This window comes from Biomphalaria glabrata, chromosome 4 (assembly GCF_947242115.1).
Source record: "Biomphalaria glabrata chromosome 4, xgBioGlab47.1, whole genome shotgun sequence".
Classification (NCBI taxonomy): domain Eukaryota; kingdom Metazoa; phylum Mollusca; class Gastropoda; family Planorbidae; genus Biomphalaria; species Biomphalaria glabrata.
The window spans coordinates 26,252,230-26,276,656 of record NC_074714.1 but is presented as its reverse complement, the minus strand read 5'-3'; the positions used below and the strand labels follow the sequence as shown (position 1 = coordinate 26,276,656).

General features: G+C 32.4%; 2 protein-coding genes across 10 annotated transcripts in view; one reads left to right on the top strand and one right to left on the bottom strand.

The window, feature by feature from the left end:
• The window catches only part of LOC106071524 (mitochondrial potassium channel-like), a 43,025-nt gene extending 34,541 nt beyond the window's left edge, over window positions 1-8,484 (top strand). For 2 of the 3 annotated variants that reach the window (XM_056025875.1, XM_056025876.1), the window contains exons 2-3: window positions 3,807-3,957; window positions 5,494-8,484. In XM_056025875.1, the coding sequence (XP_055881850.1) occupies window positions 3,892-3,957; window positions 5,494-6,303 (876 nt within the window). In that variant the 5' untranslated portion in view covers window positions 3,807-3,891 and the 3' untranslated portion in view covers window positions 6,304-8,484. Of the gene's footprint in view, window positions 1-3,193; window positions 3,958-5,493 lie in introns of those variants that run through there. The other variant, XM_013231649.2, reaches the window with a different exon arrangement.
• Window positions 6,362-24,369, bottom strand: LOC106071525 (non-structural maintenance of chromosomes element 3 homolog). 7 transcript variants are annotated; one of them, XM_056025878.1, is made up of 11 exons: window positions 24,273-24,369; window positions 20,006-20,049; window positions 17,211-17,324; window positions 17,005-17,068; window positions 14,714-14,793; window positions 14,329-14,432; window positions 13,249-13,331; window positions 10,865-10,907; window positions 10,557-10,731; window positions 9,542-9,683; window positions 6,362-7,849 (listed from the first exon to the last, which is right to left on the bottom strand). In XM_056025878.1, exons 1-10 carry the CDS (start codon window positions 24,355-24,357, stop codon window positions 9,552-9,554), a joined length of 924 nt encoding a protein of 307 aa, XP_055881853.1. In that variant the 5' UTR covers window positions 24,358-24,369; the 3' UTR covers window positions 6,362-7,849; window positions 9,542-9,551. The 7 variants fall into 7 exon arrangements, with proteins under 7 accessions (XP_055881853.1, XP_055881852.1, XP_055881854.1 ...); XM_056025877.1 differs by lacking the exon at window positions 6,362-7,849 and having other exon boundaries at window positions 9,454-9,683; XM_056025879.1 differs by lacking the exon at window positions 6,362-7,849 and having other exon boundaries at window positions 9,454-9,683; window positions 20,009-20,049.
• Window positions 24,370-24,427: the final 58 nt, after the last annotated feature.

Sequence of the window (24,427 nt, the reverse complement as noted above, 5' to 3'; positions counted from 1 at the left end):
ATCTATATAGAATATATTTATAAAAGATCTAATTCTAATATAGCCCTTTACTAGCCCTTACTATACTTATTAATAAGGCTAGACTTTAGATCTAAAAAATAATAAGTCATCATTTATATTGGTAATATTAAATACAGATCTATACTAAACAGGTGTGACTTGTCTTTAAGTCTTAAACTTAAACAGGGTCGGTCCTAACGATTGCGGGGCCTTATGTGAAACTGATTGCGCAGGGCCTAGTCTGGGTGGGAATAAGGATAATAAGTGGAAATTAAGCTTTTGTATTTAAAAAAAATTCGACTTAGCATTTTATTCAATCTTTACTAAGTACAAGATTACGATCAAATTAACTTTACTTTACGAACTTTGCAACCTATGGCATATTAATATGCCAGTCACTATTAAAGTAAATAAAGTGAAAATTTGCCTGATTATTACATTTTATTACGCGTGTAGGATTAGCGTTTTCCGGAATGAATGACACCCACAAATGACAATTTTGTCTATTTTTCAGGAGATTTTTATGAGCTTTCATGAGATTTCCAGGTTTTATATATACCGGTATATATATATATATATATATATATATATATATATATATATATATATATATATATATATATATATTGCAATTTAACAATTACACCTAGAATTAGCGTGGGGCCTATGAAAGGGCAGGGTCCACTGCGACTGCATAGGTTGCAGTGGCTTAAGACCGGCCCTGGTCTGAAATATATTAGATTGCCTAGACCTAGAGTAGAGTAATTTATTATTATTAAGAACAATAAGAGTTAGATGTTTATGTTAGATCAGATAATCAGTATAACATATAAGATATATATATATATAACCACTAGTTCTATATATATATGTTTACATAATTAAGTATAAATGTTAATAAATAAATTTTTAAAAATCTATTTTACAGAAAACATATGACATGTGGCATACAGACAAGTTTACTAGATGGATCTTTCATCATTTTGGAAATACAAGAAGAGTGAATATTCCCTGTTTCTATTGTGAAACAAATCACAGAAACATTCTACAATTTTATTTTATATAATAAATACCAATAAATGTAAATAAAAAATCACATTTTAATAGAGTTCTTCATTATACACACAACATTATTTTAGTATGTTCCTTTTCACTTGCTAGGTTTAGACAAAGCTTTGAATCAGGATTTAATATTATTATGTCATAGCCCAAAACTCCAGCAGCATGTTAGTTAATGGCAGTGGTCAATGTTTGAACCTGAGACCACAGAGAAGACAATTCGGAGCGCAAACCACACAACTTTCTGCATTTCGAAACGTATTGAAATTTTGATCATTTCTATGTTATTGCAGATTTGAATGTCCATTGCAATGATGACTTGATCTGTAAAGGGGTTACATTTTTAAAAAAATAAGAGTTGGATCTCATTCTTTGAATGATGCTATTTATTAGAAATTGCAAGGTGGAATAGATATTAGAGGCCAAAAGAAAATCCACTGCCGAGGGAAGACGTAGACATCGTAAAGAACATTTAAATTGACCACCAGCTAGGGCTGCGTAGCCATGGAAAATACTGCATTCCTCATTAATCTTTTGACTCGACTGCCAGCCATATTTATTTAACACTATAAATTATGAATAGCTCTGCATTTTTTAATAACAATAAAATATATATATATTATAATATTCAGTGATTAACTGGCAATAATTGGGTTACTAAAATTTAATACAATGAGTTGCATAACTACATCAACAGTAGCCTATATGCATTACTGAATATTATATTGATGCTACAATTTATTTTCCACTTCCCAGAGAAAAGAAAAAAACAACAACTCCTTTTCCAGTTGGATAATCTCTTCTATTTATAGTCTAAACACAATTTAAAACTTTGTTACAGTAACAGATTAACTTGCTAACTTAAATATCTAATGATTCTATTCGTGAGATAAAATGAAAATTCAATTTTTACATATAGATTTATAGAACTATTTAAGTAAGAGTGTAACAAAATCCATATTTCGTATACTAATAATAATATAGAATTGGTAGATCTAGGTCTAATATTTGCCTTATAGATTAGTTTTTAGAAATTTAGATCTAGTAGATCTAAATCAGACTACCTTTAAGTCTAGGTTAAGGTTAAAGCTATTTGCTAGTGTTGTACAAGGTTGTGACTCTAGATTCAAACTAAATATAATCGTGTACTACAATAACTGCATTGAATGAGCTCAACATTGTAATTAATGTTTTTTCCCATATTTGGCCTATTTAGGGACGACTATAGGTTAATAATCACTATTAAGTGTATAGATAGAGTATATAATTTTAAACTTTGTTTTTCTAGATCTAGGCCCAGCACCCCGAGCGGATCAGTCTAGATAGATCTATATAGTCTAATCTCTTAATATCCAATACTACTAATATAGTCTAATATAATCTAGACTTCATCTAATTAAATTTAGGTCTACTTCATACATCATTAATGATCTGAGAAAAGAAGATCTAGCTCTTGATCAAAAGCAGTAGATGTAGAACTAGAATAAGCCTGAAGCAGTAACATAAGCCATAAATTGCGTAACTTGACTAAAACGAAACATGTGAACTGAGGCGCGCGGTACTGCGTGGCCGTGGGCTGAAACGCTGTTCGCTTGACTAGATCAAGAATAAGCCGACAAACAGTAGATCTAACATGCAAAGCCATAAATTGCGTGATTTGACCTAATTTCCCCAACTCTAACATCCACATTTTATAAATTGGTGTGTTTTAGTCGCCTTTGTTTAAAAAAAAAACCTGGCATTCCTGTAAAAAAGAATAGGGAAATACGCTAAGCCATAAACTGAAAAATTTGACCTAATTTCCCTTAAACTACGTCATCGACCTTGGTTGTCTGGGAAATACTGATCTCGATTCGAATGGCTTCGAGATTGTGAAATTTAATAGTCCCTAAAACGCACATTAAATTGCTTATATCTAAATAATTACAAAGAATATATGTCTAATATTTCGTATGTATGTTTCTTTAAGCATTATGAAACTAAAAAAAAGTATTACACCGGTTTCCGCGTCTGACCCCAAAACCTCTTCAGTTGGTCTTTAATATATCTACGAGAATTGTTGACCTCAAGTAATTCTTTCACTAGATTCCACAATTTCGGATATTGCATAATGACGTTTTTTTTTTTATCGCGTGTAGGATTGGCATTTTCCATTTTGAATGACACCCCAAAATGACAATTTTTGTCTATATATTTCATGAGATTTGTATGAGTTTTCAAAAGATTTTAAGAAGTTCCGGATATTTCCAGGACTTTTTCGTATATTTTGCAATTTCAGGAGATTTCCAGGAGCTCCTGATAAATCGACAGCTGTTATAAGTTATGAAATGGTTTAATTTAATAATTTAGCCTATACACCTAGAATTAGTCCTATGAAAGTGCGGGCCGGCCCTGCAAAATAGTGGCGTATGCTACGCCGCCGGTTGACTAGTGAGTATAAAACAGATTTATATATAGATATAGATCTAGGTAGCTCGATCATTGTTGTTTTTCTTTTCATAAGATTTCAAAATGGCCGCGCCTATAGGTGGGTTTTCCAAACAATATTTGCCTTATTTGGTCAAGTCCAAGTACATGTCAACTAGATCTAGATCTATTTTGCTAAAGCGTCACACAATACCCACAAAAATAAATTTGAAACAACTTTCTGGATACAGATTTAGATCTCATAATCCACGAAAATTTGTAATTAATGGAAGGTTTATACAGGGGCTAACTTCAAAATTTTATTTTTCATCGGAAACTAGCGGACCCACTAGCGCTAATGCCGCTATTAATATTATTCCACAAGAAAGGTCAAGTCAATATGGATTTGCTGCAATCAATCGCATTATGATGATGTATGAAGACTTTGTGGGGCTGACAGAAGTTAAACAAGCTCAAGAAAAAGTAGTTAATGTAAGTCAACTTTTAGATATATTATATATATTTAAATAGAAGACCAGTCACAGTGTTTGTCAAATTGATAATGATAATTGATAATATATGATAATTAAATGATAATTTATGATACCCCACTAAAGTAAACGACAAAATTTTTTTTCTTGCAGTTGCACCCCTCCCTCCCTCCTTTTTAATCCAGCTGGTACCTGGTATGCACTGTATGCTCCAAAGTGTAGTCGGTGGGGTGGTTAAGAATGTAATCAAAAAGAAAAACTTAAAAATTTTTATTTTTAATGTTGTGTATTTGCCAGATTTTAAAAATATTTTACATTAATATTTACTCTCTCAACTCTCTGTTTAGGATCTAGAAGATTCCCTCTTCATCCAGGAAGGGTGTCTGGAAGAGCGCAATTAGCTCTCCTAGTGGGGTTTGGGGCAGAGCTCCCATGCAGCGCCAAAAGATTTTCTGCGTTCTGAACTTCAGATTGGTGTCATTGCCTTTTTCTAGTAGTAAGAAGGGAACATGTCCAAAAAGGTTTAAAGTTGAAAAGGGTGGTTTGGGGGGAGGTGTTGATATTAGAGTGTTTTCTGGCAAGCAGAATGCACTATAAAAAAAAAGTCACTGATCAAATTAAGTCAAATATAGAAGGAGGCAATACTGGCCATACAAGAGTGATTTGATGATTTGCAGTGCATATAGCGCACTTACATCTGTAATGGGTGAAATCGTCCCAAGATCATCATTGTGTTAAATATAAAGTAAATTGCTGAGGACCTTTTATTTTTTTCACTGAAAATTCATCAACATAATGATGTACAGCATTTGGAAAAATTTGGACCAATAGTCACATGAAAGTTGAGAAAAATCACATTATTAATGGGGTTTTGAAATCTCATCTTCAAAATGTTTTGAGTTGCAAACGTGTCTAATGAGAACAATATAAATTTTACAAGGGCCTTATTAGAAAACGAAACTACATCTATTTGGGGGTGCGGTGGCTGAGTGGTTAAGTGCTCTGCTTCCGAACCAGGGGTCCTGGGTTCAAACATCAGTGAAGACTGGGATTTTGAATTTCAGGAATTTTTAGGGCGCTCCTGATTTCACCCAACTATAATGGGTACCTGACTTTAGTTAAGGAAATAAAAGGCAGTTGGTCGTTGTGCTAGCCACATAACACCCTGCTTGTTAACCGTTGGCCATAGAAACAGATGAAACAAGGTATTACATGTCATTATACTTGGTTAGCAATCAAATAGGGATTGGTAACTCAAGTGTTATAAGGAATCTTTTTTTTTTCTCTCTTAAATAAGACATTGACTGGTTTCGACCCCCCCCCCCCCCTTCATTTCTTTCATTATTTTGTTTGTATGATACAGACATTCACATTTGACAAGAGTAACACCACGTCCATTAGTAAAATATCAATATGACATTAACTAGGTGTGAATATTCATACTAATTCTTTCAATATTTTTTTTGCTTTGACATGTATTTCAATGTTGCATTATTAATTAATTAAATTTTTATTTTTCTTTTTTTTTTCTCAAAAGGCTGAGCAGAAGTTTTTACAAGTACAAGAAGATAGACGAAATATGCAGCAAGAACTCCTTACTGTTCAGGCAGAAGTAAGAAAAGTCGCAGCTGAGCTTGAGAAAACAAGCAGAACAGATTCTCGTTACATTGACTTAGTCAAAAAGGAGCATGAAATTCTTCTAATTGAAAAAGAAATGACAAATAAGATCAAAATATTGGACAAAGCAGAAAGGGATTTCTTTTCTTTGCTGAGTGCAGCTTTACGAGAGAGTCATGAGAAAGAAAGGTCAAGGGCAGAGAAAACTAAATACTGGTCAATAATTGGGTCTGTCATAGGTGCCATCATCGGCATTGCTGGGTCCACTTTCAACAATTTTAAAAGAATGAAAGAGTTAAGAGCCATTGTGACAGAGAATGTGGAAAGTACATCAGAATACAAAAAGGTGGCTGATGATCTTATCAAGACATTAGCACTTCAACAAGCTCAAATAGAACATGCAATCCCTGAATGGGACATTACAGAGCCTGTCAATCCATTCTACATAAATCAACAACTTTTAAATGGACATTCAGAAGCTATTATAGCTCATTTCAACAGACAGACCAACACACTCATTTCTCAGTTGAAAGACATTGAGAAGGTTTTATCATTGAATCAAGCCACTTCTAATAATAGTAACATTGTTTATGTTGGTCCAGAAGTAGAAAGCATGTTTCTAAAGACTGAACACAGATTAGAAACACTTTATAAGAAAAATGTTTATATGACTACTGCAGCTATAGCGATAGGTATATTTATTTTAAGTATTTTCATGAGGGGCTCATAATACTAAAACAATATGGCTTTTTGAAAAGATTGTTTTTAAATATCTTGTTATATATTCATTTTGAGTTTTTTTTTTGGGCCATTGAAATGGTAGTGTTAAAATGAAGTTGTAAACTAAACAATTTACTATCTGACGAGGGGCACAAAGTAAGTGGGAAGACTTAATCTTTGTGATTGATTTCAGAATTCATTCTATAGTTTCTTGCTGAACAAGTAAGAGATCAATTATTAATGTTAATTTTTTTTTATTAAAGACTTATTATTTTATAACTTAAATAAGAAAATATTTTCAAAAAAAAACAACAACACCTCCTTTTTACAACTGATAGTTTTATTATTATTAATTATTTTGCTCTTAAGAACTAATGAATGTTAGAATTTACAAAAACTTAAAATTTGTACTTCCCTCATTTCCTTCCCCCCACCCACAAGGAACAAAATCCAGATTAAGCAAAATCATAAACTACTAGACTGAATAATCTAATGATAAGCCTCTCTCTTGAAATCCTACTAAAAACAGATGCTGATCAAGAAAAAATGGAGGCATTTGGTAATGTGAACTGTCAGAATATCCTACTATGAAAGTCAAGGGACGAGATGTGGATAAGTTTTAGATCTAGACAAAATGTTCTTGAACATTCATTTGTTAAACTCTTTACATGCAGTCTGTTCAAGATAAATATTTTCTATTCCTGTAGCCAAATTTAAATTAATTTTTTTTTTATACTTTGAAAAATTATAACTGTCAATCGAGAGATTTCCCATTTACATCAAGTGTAAAATTTCTAGGAAGATTGTTCGAGAACCATTTACACTCACCCAGGTTTTGCCCACCCATTCCGAAAGTGCGACTAGAATACAGGTATTATAATAAAAAAATTGATAACAGCATTAGTAAAAGTTTACAGTAATGTTAGAGTTCACTTAATGTAACACTAACATGTTCTTACAAATTTGACAGTTCTGTATATCTTTGGGAAAATAATTACTAGCTAATTTGCCACACTGTGAAAACTTTGGTTTAACTATTATAAATTTTAAAAATATAATAATCTAATAATTAAATTTGGTCCGGAGTTCTCTACTAGACAATCTTTATCTTGAACACGCCAGCTGGTATTCGCACATATTCATCAAAGAATTAAATAAATAAATTTTGCTGCAAAGTCTTCTAAGTCTGAATCTAAAGGCACATCACCAAGCTAGAATCTTCTATAGTATTCTATGCTCCTTTGTTTTCATATCTAGTATTCATTGATTATAAAGAGCAAAGTAATCTCTTTTACAAAATGTTATTAGCTTTATAAAGGAGGAATAGTCTTTTTAAAAGAAAAAACTTTTTTTTGTTACTGTTTCTTCTAAAGCCTCAACATGACTTTGCCTGGACCCATTTATCTGTTTACAGTCCTCTTAGGCACAAGGTGACAGTTTACATCTAGTTGTGACATTCTTACTTGAGATCCACAATTTATTCATCGTTTTACCATTTCTTTAATCTGCCTCTGATTTTCCTGTTTCAGTAGGAAGTTGTGACTAGGTCATACCACCTGAGTTAATTAAAAAAAAAAAAACTATGGCTAAAGAAGTTTATCATTGACAAACTGATAGTGGTAATCAAACTGATTTAAATACATTATTATTTATATTATGATTTGAACTAGAGTTTTTTTTTTACAAAGTCTAATTTATCTAGCTCTTGTTATATAATGTTAATATTTATACATTTAATAATTGATAGATTTTAGGTTTATTGTTAGTTCAAAAATTTTTTGTCTACAAGACATTTATGGTTTAATTTGTATTTTAATGTATCCTTATACTTTGTTGTCCTGTGTCCTGGACTGTTGGCATAGTGTAGCTTTTTTTTGTGTGTGTTATCCTTAAGACTGTATGTGACATTACAGTAAAAGTGTCATGATTATTTCTCAAATAATGCTTTGTTATTATGATTTATACTTTTTTTTTAAAATTGTAGCACTCAAAAGTTATTACCCCAATTTTTTTACAATTTAATATGTGTCCATCAAGTCTTTCAACCATTTCACAGCATTGAAGAATCTGTTTGTTTTCTTTCTATTATGTCATTTTTTATGCAATGTATTTTATATATTTAATATTTTTAAAGATTTTGTTTAAAAACTGCTTTGATATGAATGATAATAAATAAAATAGCTAGAAGGTACTAGTTAATAGTTTTAACACTTATTTACTATCAAAAATTCTGCTTTATGGTGCAAGTTTCTTCACATTATAATGTAATCTCAAGCATTTTCTTGTAAAGCAAGGTGCAAAAATAACATTAGTATGAAAGGTAGATCTGATAAAATATGGAATAATTTTATTAGTCTTAAACAATAAATTAAAGTATAATATATATGTTACAGTTAAATTGTGGAAATCTGTTCATGTGCAGATTATCTAGGAATTGTGCAGATTAACCTGATTAATCTGTTAATGTGTGGAAAATTATTTTTTTATACTATAATAATATAAAAAAAGCTTCAAAAATACTCATTTTACAGGTTGGGTGCTTATTCACTGTAACCACGCATTAGTTCTCTTAAACCAGACAAGATGAGCTCTTCATATAAGAAAGTTTTTAAAAATGTTGCTAGTGTCTAATGCATTATCCTGCTGTAGGACTTAAGCGTAATAGACACACTGCACTGCGGTATAAGCCATTGGGTTATCAGAGTGAATCAGTTAATTTGTAGATTAGATAGGTAATCTGCACTTAAAGAGATTTCAAGCTTTAGAGGTAAAATATACACACAAAACAATTACATGGAATCCTTTTTTTTTTTTGCAAAATTAATATTAGCTCTAAGTCCCTAATGGGATATCTAAACTAATGTCTAGTTTAGATTACATGCAGATATATAACCGAGGTAGCCACCAGTAAAAAAAAATCTCCCAGACATAAATTGGAAGACAACTATTAACATCAAAATTCCTAAAGTACTAATGAAATTTACTGACAAAGTAGAAACCTTTGAAAGAATTAATACCGGACTATACAACACTTTTGATCTCTCCTGGACTGTATGGTCATAATATTCTTAAAATAGCCACATGAAAGCACTAATAAAAAAAACAAAAAATAGAAACTTTTTTTCTAGCACAAATGAATGTTCTCTACATGAAATACATCTGAATGTGAAAAAAATTTATTATTTATTGATATTTTAAAATTTATTTTTATTAAAAAAAAAAGAAGAAAGCATTGGCTAAAATAATACTCGATATCTGTCATCCCCTTCGAGGCTTGCTACTGCCTGGAACACTAGGTTCTGATACATCAGCAGAGTTCATTTGTCCTGCAGTGCTTCTATTGATTTGCTGTTGTTGCTGCAACCAGTCCTCTGGTTTGGTTCCATTAATCTGGGAAAGACCATTTCAATTAGACTAATAAAAATGTCAAATGAAAAGCTTGTTGAAGGTAGCAGTTGTAAAATAATAATTTTATCATTTTGTTAACATGTTAAAATATTGGTTTGTGAAATGATTTCACTTCAACCAGCAGTTATCAGAAAGTAGTTTTGCCTCAAGTCAATGTGGTTGACACAGCTTATCAGTTGGCTATGTTGTGAAAAAAAAAGTCTTCTAATTTTTAGACTTAGCAGTCCAGAATTCAACTGTTTCTAGCCAAATTTTTAATCAGCACAAAGGCAATCTTTTATATTCCCAGCTGAGGCTAAGTTGAGTTGTATGAACTCAAGAGACTTCCGTCCAGACCTTAAATCATAGATCATGACTTGATATTGCCACTTTTGAATCAACAACCTTGTTTCTAAAATTATTTTTTAATAGAGATCAAGCTTTAAAAGGCAAAGAACTCATTTGATGCTTCTCTAGACAACAAGCGCATCTCTGTTACTAAGGATAAAGATGAAACACCTTCACAATCTTGTCAATGAAATCTCAAAGAACTATAAGCAATGTGTTTCAAGGCACAGGCAATCTCGTGGTACAGTCATTAATAGGAGAAAGTTATGACAATATTGAGTCAAAAACTTCATTAGAATGCTTGTCTGTTAAAAACATGTTTATGTCTAGACAGCCACAGCTCTTGTTGGTGAGGCTGAGTTAGGTAGGCTTGATGTGTACAGTCATGTTGGAGAAGTGAATCATGTTAAGTTATAACAATTGATCTTAATACTTCAGTAGTGTGGAGACAATAGTCTTACTTTGTATATACATTTGAATAGTGTTACTCTGATAGTATTAAAACACATTTAAGCCTCAAAGTCTTACTTGACAAACTAGTTTCAAAGCATTTTCTTTACTAAGTTCATGGTGAGCTCTCTGTCCCCAGTATAAAGATTTTGTAGGTTGTTCTTCATTACTCTGAACCACTTCTAGAAAACCTTGCTTCACAAACTCTTCAAAGATTAAACTCTTCACATTTCCAAATGTCACATGTTTTTCTCTGCAGGGAGAAGTTAAAACGAATAATTATTTTAATTTTTGTTTAAATATTTATTTATTGAATCAGAAAAGATTTTGCATAAATTAAATAAACTTTATGTTATCATCAAAGTTTAATTTAAGGAGAAACTTACTCAGGATGTAATCCTAGTTTCTTCAAAGCATGCCACAAATCTTCTGAAATATAAGAATGTATAAGATGAAATGTCTGTCTCAACAAAATCAAAGCTTTAGCTATCCACCTATTATGATAACACATTAAATTCAGTGTGATTTCATTCATTTTGGATTGAACTGAATATACTGTGCAGCAGGGATGTTTTTTTAATTTATTTTTTAAAGCTTAATGATTTGTATAAGAAAGAACAACTTTCAAGACAGCAGATTTCAGACAAATCATGTTACATTGTGATAGCAATGCAAAGCAGTTAGTGAGTCCATCTTTTCTTTTTTATCCATGGGTATCATCAATAGAAAACTAGCTTAAACTTATCTAGTATCAAAGATGTCTAATGTGAAAAGATTTTTTTTTTATTCTAGGGATTATTTCTGTAAATAACCTTTATTTATAAATTATAGCATTATGAAGTGTGATGAGGTATATTGATATATAACCTTTACTTATAGCATTGTGAAATGAAGTGAAAGTTAAGGTCCAAGTATTACTCTATAAATTAAATAAATAAAAAAAAATGTAAAAAAAAGTTGTTGGAATTCTGAATCACAATTGGTAGGTAAAATGTATTAAAGGGAAACTCCGATGGTTTTTCAAATTTGAGTTATTGACATATTTAAATTCTGCGTAAAAAGTTGTAATAGTAAACATTTTACCATTTTTTGTATTTAAATGCTTAGAAACATTTATATTTAATAAATCAGTCAGTAAATTCTTGACATCTAAAAAAAAACGGGGTTCTATGAGATTTTGTTTTAAACCATGTCAAGCTTAGTAACGGCCTAGTCCAGAGCTATGATACAGTTATACATATATATATATATATATATATATATATATATATATATATATATATATATATATATATATATATATATATATATATATATATATATATATATATATATATATATATATATATATATATATATATATATATATATATATATATACATGTATAGATAGATCTAAAAGCATTAGGATAATCAACTCGAGAAAAAGAGTAACATTTTCATCTAAGCCTCTCCCTGTCCCAAGAAGTAAATATATCGTGTGTCTGACTGATTCTAACAAGCTGGTCAGTGTAAGGCTAGTCGAGACTATGTGTAGTCGGCCATGACAAGACAACCAAGCGATAGTGATTGTTGTGTGTTGAGTGGTCTGGCGAGAAAATACACACTGCCGTGGTTAGTCAAGCATGTAAATCTACTTTTAATACGCATTTTTTCTTTGCTTACAAGATCCTAGATCTAACTGCATAGACCAAGATATATTTCTTTTACGAGAATGTAAACTTTGCTGTATGGTTTCCTGTTATACAATAAGTCAATAGATTAAAACACATTTGTGACGTCACATAGAAACCCGGTGAAAGTCTGACTGTATTGGATGCGCAGGAAAATTATGTCAGAAAAACATCAATTACTAAGTTATTATTGCAAATTAAAAAAAAAAAAGAATCATATATTCATTATCTGTACATCAAAACACATATTATATCAAAAATTGTCAAAACCATCGGAGTTTCCTTTTAATGTTTTCTAACATTGTAATGATGGGAGTCTACACCATCTTTATGGTAGTGAGCAGTTTTAGGGTAACTTATCTTCTAAAAAACCAGCAAATGCATTCTAGACAACATAATTAACATCAAGTATCTCTAAAAGTAAAAAAAAAATGCTTGTGTTCATCTGTTGATAACAATGATATGCTACTTAGGAGTGCTCATTGGGCAAGGTTTGTGTATGAGCAAGTCTTGGCTGCAGGATGCAAACACAATTTTCTTGAAAGACAAAGTCTGTTGTACTTCTATTTATTTCTTATTTTAATGTATTTCAATGAAATATTTTCTTTCCCCCTTTTTAGCCCCTTACTTTGTCCTTTAATCTTAGTCTGTAACTCCCAGCTTCTTTGGTTAACCCTTAGTTCCTTTTTAAAGTTTCTTCTTGTATTCTTTGATTGACACTCTTTTTTTATGTGACATTTTAGTAGCTTTCAGTGCTCCTTTAGGTTTTCCATGATTAGCATCCTTGACACATGGCTGTGCTAGCTGTACTAGGTATGATTATTTTCTAGCTGTACTGGGTATGATTATTTTCTAGCTGTATTGGGTATGATTATTTTTGTTAAGTCTTGAGACTTTGTAAAGCTTCAAGAAGTCAGTGTAGAATGGACAGTGTATAGAAGACAGCAGGTGACTAAACTATTTCCATTTTGACTTTCCTAAAACAAAAAAATGTATTAGCAATGTGGCCTTTCCAGCTTTAAAATGTTATTATACCAATAGACAATGACAACAGTATAGATAGATGCCCATAATGCCTACAAATAAACAATTCATACCTTCACGAATAACATTTCCATTCATAAATATTATTCCAAGAATGACAGAGATCAGCCCTTGTTTAGCATTCTCTTCTGGTAAACTGAAGGAACAACAGAACAACTGAAATGGCATCATGCATTATTGTCTACCTTGAGATCTCTTGGAATTAATTTAAGATATTTTTATAATAAAAAGAAGAATTGTTTAGAAAGATAGGGTCTTGTTGCCTAAAGTGTAAGGGCCTTGTTGCCAGAAGTGTAAGGACCTTGTTGCCTGAAGTGTAAGGGCCTTGTTGCCAGAAGTGTATGGGCCTCGTTGCCAGAAGTGTAAGGACCTTGTTGCCAGAAGTGTATGGGCCTTGTCGCCAGAAGTGTAAGGGCCTTGTTGCCTGAAGTGTAAGGGCCTTGTTGCCAGAAGTGTATGGGCCTCGTTGCCAGAAGTGTAAGGACCTTGTTGCCAGAAGTGTATGGGCCTTGTTGCCAGAAGTGTAAGGGCCTTGTTGCCAGAAGTGTAAGGACTTTGTTGCCTGAAGTGTAAGGGCCTTGTTGCCTGTGCACTTCTTACAATCCTTTCACTCACAGACTAACTTAAATGTTTGAAAGTCAATGTAGTAATAAAAAAAAAGAAATATAATTCATTTCCCTGTACACAACAATTTCATTTCACTTGACAAAAAATTGTTTTTTTGTATTATTTTGTCCAAAAAAACTTTGCTTACTGCTAAAGGTTAAAAAAACGACAACAACACATGCATATAAAAACTAGCTTTAGAATGACAATGACAAAAGTCAGAAACTAAAAGATTACTATTCAATAAAAGTCAGGAACTAAAAGATTACTATTCAATAAAAGTCAGGAACTAAAAGATTACTATTCAATAAAAGTCAGGAACTAAAAGATTACCATTCAATAAATGTAAGGAACTAAAAGATTACTATTCAATAAAGTCAAGAACTAAAAGATTACCATTCATTACAAGTCAGGAACTAAAAGATTACCATTCAATAAATGTCAGGAATTAAAAGATTATCATTCAATATAAGTCAGGAACTAAAATATTAACATTAAATAAAAGTCAGGAGGAGCTAAAGGATTACCTTTCAATACAGCTGTCGTCTTCCCAAGTGTGGTTTATGTTGTTGACCAATATAAAGGTACCTTTCAGTTTTTCATCTAGTTCAACAAGCTGGAATCCAAAAATCTAGAAGTACACCAGTATTTAAATATTACAAAACAAGCAGAAAAAAAATCAAAGATAACATTTGGATGTAGATAGTAGTAAAGAAGTGGTAATGTAGATGGTAGCACAGAAGAGATACTGATGTAGAAGTTAGTACTGAAATGTAACTTTTTAGTGCTGAAGTGTAAATGGCTATATTCCTGAATATGTTTTCATTTAAAATGATCATTTATAGTTTGCAAATTGGTTGACTACATGTTCCATCATTTTGATTAACAAATTAGTACAGTTATTAATTGAACCTTAGAAAGTTTGATTTTAGCTTGCTCTATTACAGCTGAGAAGGATTTACTGCAGTCTTTCATCAGTACTCTTATGATATCTGCAAAGTAGAAAATTTAATAGGAAAAACTAAATAAAAAGTAATACACATGATTTAATAAAACATTAAAGTATTTATACCATAAATCAGGCATGTCAAACACAGTGTTCAGGGGCCGCATGCGGCCCGCGACCACCTTGCATGCGGCCTGCTTGGCCACATCAAAAATTATCAAAATAATGTTAAACTATTACACTGGAAAATAAAATATGACAAGCTACTTGAATTGAAAAATTGTATTTGTTAAACTTGAACAACAAGATTGAGTCTGCAGTGAAAGCCAGCTACATTTTTTTCAAACTTAATTGCAAGCCATAGCAAATCATTCAGTGAAAGGGATTTTATGAAGGAGTGTGTCATTAAAGCTGCGGAAGTCCAGAAAATGTGAAAGCATTGAAAGAAATACTCATAAGGACATGTGACAGGAATTTTGAGATACATGAGGAAATACTTGAGCTTTGTTCTATACATAACACCACAACAAGCGAGGATGTTTTTGAGAAATAACAGGTGATTTTGCAGTACAATTTACCTTTGGTAAAATTAGCTAGTCTAACAACAGATAGCGCACTAACCATTATGAAATGGTTTTGATGCAAAGCTACTTGTAAAAATAAGAGAGACTAATGCTAATTTTAAATTTGCTCATTTTCAGTGCATCATTTACCAAGAAACATAACGCACAAAGCAATTACAATTCCAACATGTTATAAGACTGGTTTCAGTCACTATCAATTTTATTCATGCCCGTGGCTTAAATCATCGCCAATTTTCGATGTTTCTGAATGAAATTGGACACGAAATTTGGTGGCTCTCCTGTCATAAAGAATTGAAGAGATTTGTTATACTGCGTGAAGAGATTGTATTGTTTCTGAAGATGAAAGGTGAACCTGTTGAACATTTCCATACTGATGAAAGAGTTCAGGATTTAGCATTTGCAATTGATCTCACTGGTCACCTGCAAGAGCTTGAATTTGAAACTTCAAAGTAAAGACTAAATTGTCACAACTGCCTGTGATCATGTGAAGTGCTTTCAAGCAAAATTACGCCTGTGGATAAACCAAATTTGAAGAGAAAATCTTGTTCACTTGTCAGGAACTAAAAAGATTAAATATGGCTACAACATTTGGTAAATATGTCTTACACCTGGAATCATTAGTAGATGCTTCCTTTGGCCGTTTTCATGAATTTTCGTTGTTTTTATCTCCATTTTCATTTGCTTCTGAAAATGCTGCTGGTAATGTGCAACTAGAGCTGATAGAATAGCAATTTGATTCTTTGTTGAAAGTGAAGAATAAAGAAGTGGCTGCACCAAAATTTAGTTATTTACCTAAATGGTACGTTCAATTGCAGAAATTTGCAGCCAGAATTCTAGCTATTTTTGCAAGCACTGATCTCTGTGAGCAGTTCTTTTCTAAAATGAAAGCTACAAATCACCTCACCGTTTGAGATTATCTGATCAAAATTTGTCATCAGTGATGATAGTGTCAGTGACAAACAAACTTCCACCCGATATGAATAAACTTGTATCCCAGAAATATGTCAAGCATCAGATCAAAGAAAAAAATGCGCAATCTTAGTAATTATGAAATTGTACTGCAAATTTAGGTAACTAAGGAACATGTATGCCATTAATTATTGTATTCTCTTGTTTTGTTTCTAATTTACATAAAACTAGTAAGCTGTTTTGCAACTGATTTTTGGCTGCGGCCCCTTAGGATATAGTAAGTTTTTTATGCGTCCATACACCTTAACGAGTTTGACATGCCTGCCATAAATAAACTAAACAGAAATTAAAGATATCTCTCTCTTTTTTTTTTAAATAATCGTTGTGCTGGCTACATGACACCCTGCTGGTTAACCGTTGGCCAAAGAAACAGGTGACCTTAACATCATCTGCCCTATAGCTTGCAAGGTCTGAAAAGGGAACTACTATGTTTTTAAAAGTAAAATTCCATAAATCTTAATTATTTTATAAAATCTTCATGGCCATAATTTTGTGAAATACAGAAATAAATTCTGTATTAAAAAATATATAAAATAATAAGATAAAAAAAAACATAACTAAAAATTAAACTTTAAAATTTCATTATACTTTATTTATTCCACAAAAAAAAAAAGAAACTCTCAACAATTTTTTTGGACAAAATATGAAGTAGAACTGGCACATGCGATACCATTTAGAAGCAGAACATTTATTTAAAAGATTACCTCGTTTTTTAATTGGTACTTTCTTTTGATCTAAAATAAGCAAATATTGGACTACTTCATTCACCTGTAACAAATGATTAGCAAATATCAAGGATGTATTTAATATGCTACATTTTCATCTTTAGCAATAAAACATTCCTTCAAACTTACTACCAATAGTCATTACAAAATTATAAAATTACAAAATCACTTTGAAATCTTGGCACCTTTTTCTCCAATTCTGCAGCATCCAATTGTTTAGAGCTGGCTTGACTCTGAGATAGTGATAATAACTGTGTAGTATCTGTGACACTTCTTTGACTTGCATTTATTTGTTTTGACTTAAATAAAAACAAATATGCATTGATTACTACATGATAAAACATAATAAATTCTTATTACAAAAGATTTTTTTGAAAGAGTTTAACAAATGAATTGAATGGCTCTTTATTTTTATTTTTGTCAGTGTCACTGAATAATTCTTGTGCATCTTGAGAATGATCAATAGTGTGATTGTTGTATTAGTAAACCATGAATACTAGTGAACTCAATGAAAAAAACAAACAAGATTGAGTATATATATATATAACTAGATTTCATAGTCTAGTAACTCATTTTGATTTTATATTGATAAAAGTACAAGGCTCAGATTTATGTAAATTATTTTGTAAATAAATATTACTATTCTGTTACTTTTCCTAACATGTTAACCTTTAAAAGCTTTACCCTGAACATGTTCGATTCCTTCATTAAGTGAGATTGACCAGGGCTATCTCAAAAGGGAGAGTGAAACACCCCCTACTCTTTTGTGTAGTCCATGTCACTGAATTTATTTATAGACATTGATCACACTAAGTCAGAAGGATTAACGCAACTTGCTAAGACAAAATCTTCCGATGTCACTGAGTATGCTTACTTGGAGATAAATCTCAATTAGGGGGCAGGACTATATGACACAACCCTACACGTGTAACCTTTACATATTTTGTTACACAAAGCATGAGTATATGACGTGGTGGCTCAGATGGCAGTAATAATGGCTGATAAAAAGTTATCACATATATGGCAATATTTTGATGTCAAAACAACTGACAGCTCTAAAAAAGCCTTTAAGCATTGTAAAACAGTATTGTCAAGTGCTAAGCAAAGCAAAACTAAAGAATTCTCAACAATCACCATGATTAACCATCTATATTCAAAACATCTAAATTATTCAATGCAATGACTGCATTGAAATCATCAATTAAAAGTATCACTTCCATGCCTAAACATCCAACAGTATTGTAGCTGAATCTGCTACTCATCTTCAGACCATGGTTGACAAACTATCAGCTGCATGCCAGAAGTTTGAGTTAAATATTAGTCAAAGCTAGATCAAAATACTAGTTCATATCACATGACCACTGGAAATTGTTGACCATTTTAGTTATCTTGGCCCCATCATCTCCAGCAATGTGCAACTGGATAAAGACATCAACAATACCAAAGCCCTAGTCTACTGGACTCTGCTATCAACCTATTCTTGACAGGTAAAAAAGGTGAATATCTTTCATCTCCGATGCTTAAGGCAGATTTTTAAAAATAAGGTGATAAGATAAAATAACCAATGAGGAAGTGCTGTGAAGAGTGGGGTGTCCTGATATCCATGCTGTTATCAGTAGCAGAGATGCCTTGGCTGGCTTGTTCATGTTTACAGAATGCCACAAGGTTGACTCCCACAAGACATTCTGAATGGTGATCTAACAGGAGGCAGGAGAGCAGCTGGTCACCCACTTTTAAGGTATACAGATGTATGCAAATGCAACATGAAGCTCTTCAAAATTGACACTAACAGTTGGGAAAAAAAAGACTGGATAGATCCACACAGAGAGCAAGGATAAAGGAATGATCCTTGACTGCAGATGGCATACCCACCAGAAGTAGAAAGAAAGGTGAAAGTGCAACAGTACCTGATGACTTAAGATGCCCAACCTGTGACAGTTGCTCAAGGATTAGCTTCTTTTCTTTAGTCACATGAGAAGTTGCAAAGGGAAAAGATTGTCTCTTAAAACATATAATGGCACAGATTTGTTAATAATGCTGACCAGAGAGCGGGTCTGCAAAGCATTCAATAAGGTGAAAAAAAAAGTAGAGTAAAAATAATATTAACATAGGTTAGACGTTTTGCAAAATGTTCAGTTTATAGAGCTATTTATTAGACATGATGGAATGGTATCTGTCTCCAGCTGGATATATATCTTATTTTACTATCCAGCAAAATATCACTTCAGCCAGATAAAAACAAATCTGATGCATCCTTAAAATAAATTTAAAATTTGCTGGAACCAACAAAATAAAGCTCATGACTGTGACACATCCTACAGATACTGAGCTAATAATCAAGACTTGGAACAGAATGCTGAAGCTAATAAACAAGACATGTTACAAATTCGTACAAGTGCTCCTTCTTCCCTAGTGCCATTAGACAATGGAATGGGTTGCCTGAATCAGCCAGGAAAACCAATGACTTAACAGTGTTTAGTAATTGACTAACATGCATGACTAAATTGAAACATGAAAATGCGTAGCAAGTAATTATCTTCTTTGTTTGAAGTAACGTCTGTAATCTATAAGAATGTTGTGAAGCTAATAATCAAGACAATAAGGTGAAAAACAAGTAGAATACAGATAATATTAACATAGGTATGTTGTTCAGAAGTTTTGCAAAGTTCAGTTAATAGCTATTTATTAGACATTCACAGATGATGTGAAGCTAATTATTAAAATATAATATTTATGTAACAGAGAAGGATGACAGCACACAAAAAATGATGGGATGACTAGAATAACAATGATTAGGTTAAACACTGTCAAAAAAGAAAATAAAGGGCTGCGGTGAGTATCTATGTGGCTAAACTGTTACACTTCATAGCATTATAAGGTGAAGATAACCTTATGAAACTAATTTTATTTACATTCTAATTCTATAAGCTACACTATTTAGTACTATGATAATAATAAAAGTATGATAATATTTAGTTACCGCCTGTGATGTTCTTGGCATTGTGAAGATTATCAGTGGCAGTTCTGTGAAATGTACAATTAGTTAGGAATCTCAGAAGGTTATGGTTACAGTTTGGCATAAATATAAATGCTGGTTAGATCTAGATCTTGATCATTCTTCTCTTAGTATGATTAGTGTTATATGTCATCTCTAATCCCAATTCCTTTATGACAAAAATTAGAGTTAGAGATACCAAGAGAAATACTTCAGACACTTTGCTAAGATCATGAATGATTTGGAAGTGAATTATTTACTGAGTCTTTGATTGACTTTGAAGAACATAGTTTAATTTATTGAATCAGCGTAATATAAAAAAATATTAGAATACTAGCCGAATATGACTATCACAACTCGCAATCTGCAGGCCTTAGTTTAGGAACTGGTATTACTTATCTACTTGATTGAATTTAGAAGAAGAAGAATGTTCCCTTCACATTTTTCAGAAATTTTGCCGCAAAAATAAAAGTACAGTGTGAAAATGGGTTTACCGTTCAGCTGACATATTCATATCACATATAAAACATTGTGAAAATGGGTTTACTCGATTTTTTTAAATTTTTGTTCTTTAACAGAGATACAATTAGGTACTTTTTACTACTTTTAGTATATTTTAGGGCCCTCCGGCTGTGGGAGAGATAAAATATCTAGATGTAGAATAGTTAATCAATGATTAAATCTAGAGTCAGAGAAGGACTCTGGAAGATCATGTCAAAGTATGGATGCCCACAAAGTTCACATCCATGGTGAGACTATTTCATGATGGCATGAAGGCTTGTGTACAGGAAAGTGGAGAACTATCAGAGCCCTTCGAAATATCAAACGGGGTAAACAAGGCTGTGTCCTAGCACCCACACTGTTCAGTATTATGTTCTCTGCTATGCTGACAGATTATGCATTCACAAATAGAGAAAACAATTGGATAAATATAACATACAGATTTGGTGGTGGCCTATTCAACCAAGGTGGCTCAAAGCAAAATAAATAATAAAATAAGCAGTAATAAGGGACCTGCTATTTGCTGATGACTGTGCCGCTGCAGAGCATCATCAGTGACTTCTCAAGAGCATGTTCAGACTTTGGCCTTACCATTAACACAAAAAAGACCGAAGTCTTATATTTGCCTGCTCCAGGGAAAGCCTACTTGGATCCAAGCATCAAGATAAATGGACTTGATATAAATGCAGTGGACAGATTCACCTAACTTGGCAGCACACTCTCCAGAAACAGAAAGATTGATAATGAAATCGACCTGCGTTTGCCAAGGCCAGTGCATCCTATGGCAGACTGTCTGGAACAGACCTGGTATGACCACAAATAAAAAGCTAGGGGTCTATCAAGCTGTCATCCTTCCTACATTGCTCTATGCCTCAGAAACCTGGACAGTGTACAGAAAACAGGCAAAGAAACTGAACCACTTCCACATGACATGTCTAAGAAAAATACTGAATGTCAAATGGCAAGAAAAAATACTAGATACTGAAGTCATTCAAAGAGCGGGTCTGCAAAGCATCCACACAATCCTGGTGCAGTCCCAACTATGATGGGCAGGATACGTCTGGAGAATGGAAGAGCACAGCATCCCTAAACGACTCCTGTATGGCCAATTAAGGAAGGAAAAAGATCACAAGGCAGACAAAGAAAATGCTTCAGGGACACCCTCAAAGCTTCTCTGAAGGCGTTCACCATAGACCCAGCCACCTGGGAGAAAGAGGCACATGACAGAGCATCATGGTACCGCGCTGTGAAAACTGGCGCACAGGTAGCTGAGGAAAAGAGAAGAACAGCGCTGGTAGAAGAAAAGCGCCAGAGAAGAAAATCAAGGCCAATAACCTGCCCAGTGTGCAGCCGAACATTTCTGGTTCACATAGGTCTCACCAGCCACATGAGGAGGCACAAAACCCCAATGCAAAGCCCTCAGCCCCCTAGATGACAAAAGTGGTCATCATCGAACCATGATGGACGAACTATATATATAAATCTAGAGTCTAGTTCTATTGAGACTATTCCGGCCTCACCAGCCACATGAGGAAGCACAAAAACCCCATGCAACACCCTCAGCCCCCTGGATGACAAAAGTGGTCATCATCGAACCACGATGGACGAATTATAGATAGATTTAGATATAGAATCTACTAATAGATAGAAAATAGAAATAAAAGATAAATAGTAAATAGTAACAACAATACTAATACAAACATACCTAAGACCCTAAGAAAATAAGACTAAGACTTCTAGAATTACTAGTCTAGATTCTACATCTAACTCTTACTCTAATTCAAAAATCAAATAAAAAAAGAGAGACACAGACTCTGACTCTGTAACTGACAGTAGTGACAGACACTTCACACTAAGTTAAGTTAAATTCAATGGTATTAGTTTACGTGACTAGAAATGCTAAATCAAGTTTCTCTTATATTTTAAGAATATACAGAAAAAAATGCATATTACAAATATGTAATTTGATTTCCTCGAAGATAAATAATTTTTAAAATATAAATTTTTAAATTTTATTTCTTATTACCATATAAATATTGTCATTGGAAATACGCCATTTTGGTTTTGAGGCTTAATACTAGACTATCTCCCTTGAATTACTTGCCAACATTTTTCTGTTGCTGTTTTGTCTTTCTTTCTAGCAGCTATTAGAGTAGTTTATGCTATTCTGACACCTATAGGCCCAAATGTGAAAGTTTGACTTTGACAGTGAATTATTTGACAATGGTTCAACATAGAAAAGAAAATGACGTATCAAAATCTTCTTTAGTTTAAGGAGAATAAGGATGACTACTTATATTTGTACCCCTAACCTATATTTGTTATTATATTTAAGGTCAAAGAGGCCATGTGTTTTCATTTAATTCAGACAAATTTGCCCCCTACTATTTGATTCCAGACACCAGTTAATTTGTTTCGGACAGTCTCTACATTTAGGCATCAATATACTCAGATTTTAATTCTATATTAACATTAACTAAATTTTAAGATCCCCAGGTATAGCCCCTCACAGAAAATCATTAAGATGCTTTCAAACTATGCATAAATACGAACACAAAAAATAAAAATATGAACACACTTCTTCTACCAAAATTAGGTCACTGGGATAGTGACTTCTACACAGACTTTTAGACATTTTATGTTTGCATGATTAGATGTGTGTTGAATGTTTGTGTTTTTTGTTTATTAATTTAATAAATTTCTAATACAGATGATCTTTGTAGTATAGTACAGGTTAGGATAGCCATTCTTGCCTAAATAGCTGAATCCTCTAGATATTTTCTCTATATAAATCTAGATCTATCTAGTAGGTCTAGATCTAAGCATTTAACTTCATTCAATTTAGGCCTACCAAGCTCACTCCAAACATTTGCCCATTTATTCTCTATTAAAAAAAACAACAACAAACGAAAAATTATAATATAAGTTCATTAACATTGATGTCCAAAACTGGCTGTCCGAAATAAATTTTGGTAAGAAAATCGTAATTTAATTCGGACACCCTAATAATTTTTTTTTGTATGAAATCAAACAATTTGGCTTATACATCAAATAAATTCGCTCCAAAAACAGAATAAATATTGCCGGGCTCATTAGTATAGACTTAGCCAATCAAAAAATATAGTCTTAACCCTAGGAAGAGGTAAAGTCATCCGGGTAACATAGGAAAAAACAACAACCTGACTAACAAATTTGAAATTCGTTTTTCTTACATAAAAAGACAGCTAGATCTAAATGGAAGGAAATTGGGTTAGAATCATTGGAAAATGGACACTTGATCACATTATACAGCGTGCTAGTTTTATAATAAATATTGAAATAATTATTTAATGACCACAAAAAAAGCGAATGTCCGAATTCATGTAATGTCCGAATTAAATTAACTACTATTTACTATAGTATAGATCTAATATTAAAATTCATTTAAAATGATAGCATAAGAACAAAAAACTCTCTTAAAAAAAAGTTATTGAAAAAATGAAGAAACAACTTCATCAATATTTATAATTTTATTATTAACATTTTTTAGACCTTCATTTCAGTAAATACACCATAAGAACAAAAATCTCTTTTAAAAAGTTATTGAAAGTTTAATATAGATCTACCTGATAAAAATCATAATGATAAATATGCTAAGAAAACATGGTGGTCAGTAAAGGTATCTGTGCATCTAAACTATTACCATATATGATTCACTAGTCTTGATCTATATCTCTAGGTCTAGTTAAGTCTAATTTGTTTACATTCTTACCGCTAATTGTATATGCTTCCGGGTTTACCAATAAAAGTGCTTTTATTTTTAAATGAGCTCGATCTAGATCAGCGCTTCTCAACATTTTGTACTCGGCGACCCCTTTTTACAACTGCCCACCAGGCGGCGACCCCCACCCGAACCGTAAAATTATT

What these genes read in the sequence shown, in the direction of transcription:
- LOC106071525 (XM_056025878.1), bottom strand. Translation starts at nt 24,357, where the DNA reads ATGTTGAGAAGCGCTGATCTAGATCGAGCTCATTTAAAAATAAAAGCA. An exon ending in CTAAAATCAAACTTTCTAAG is followed by an intron (nt 14,433 to 14,713) that starts GTTCAATTAATA and finishes GTGTACTTCTAG; the next exon opens with ATTTTTGGATTCCAGCTTGT. An exon ending in AAACTAGGATTACATCCTGA is followed by an intron (nt 10,732 to 10,864) that starts GTAAGTTTCTCC and finishes TTCTCCCTGCAG; the next exon opens with AGAAAAACATGTGACATTTG.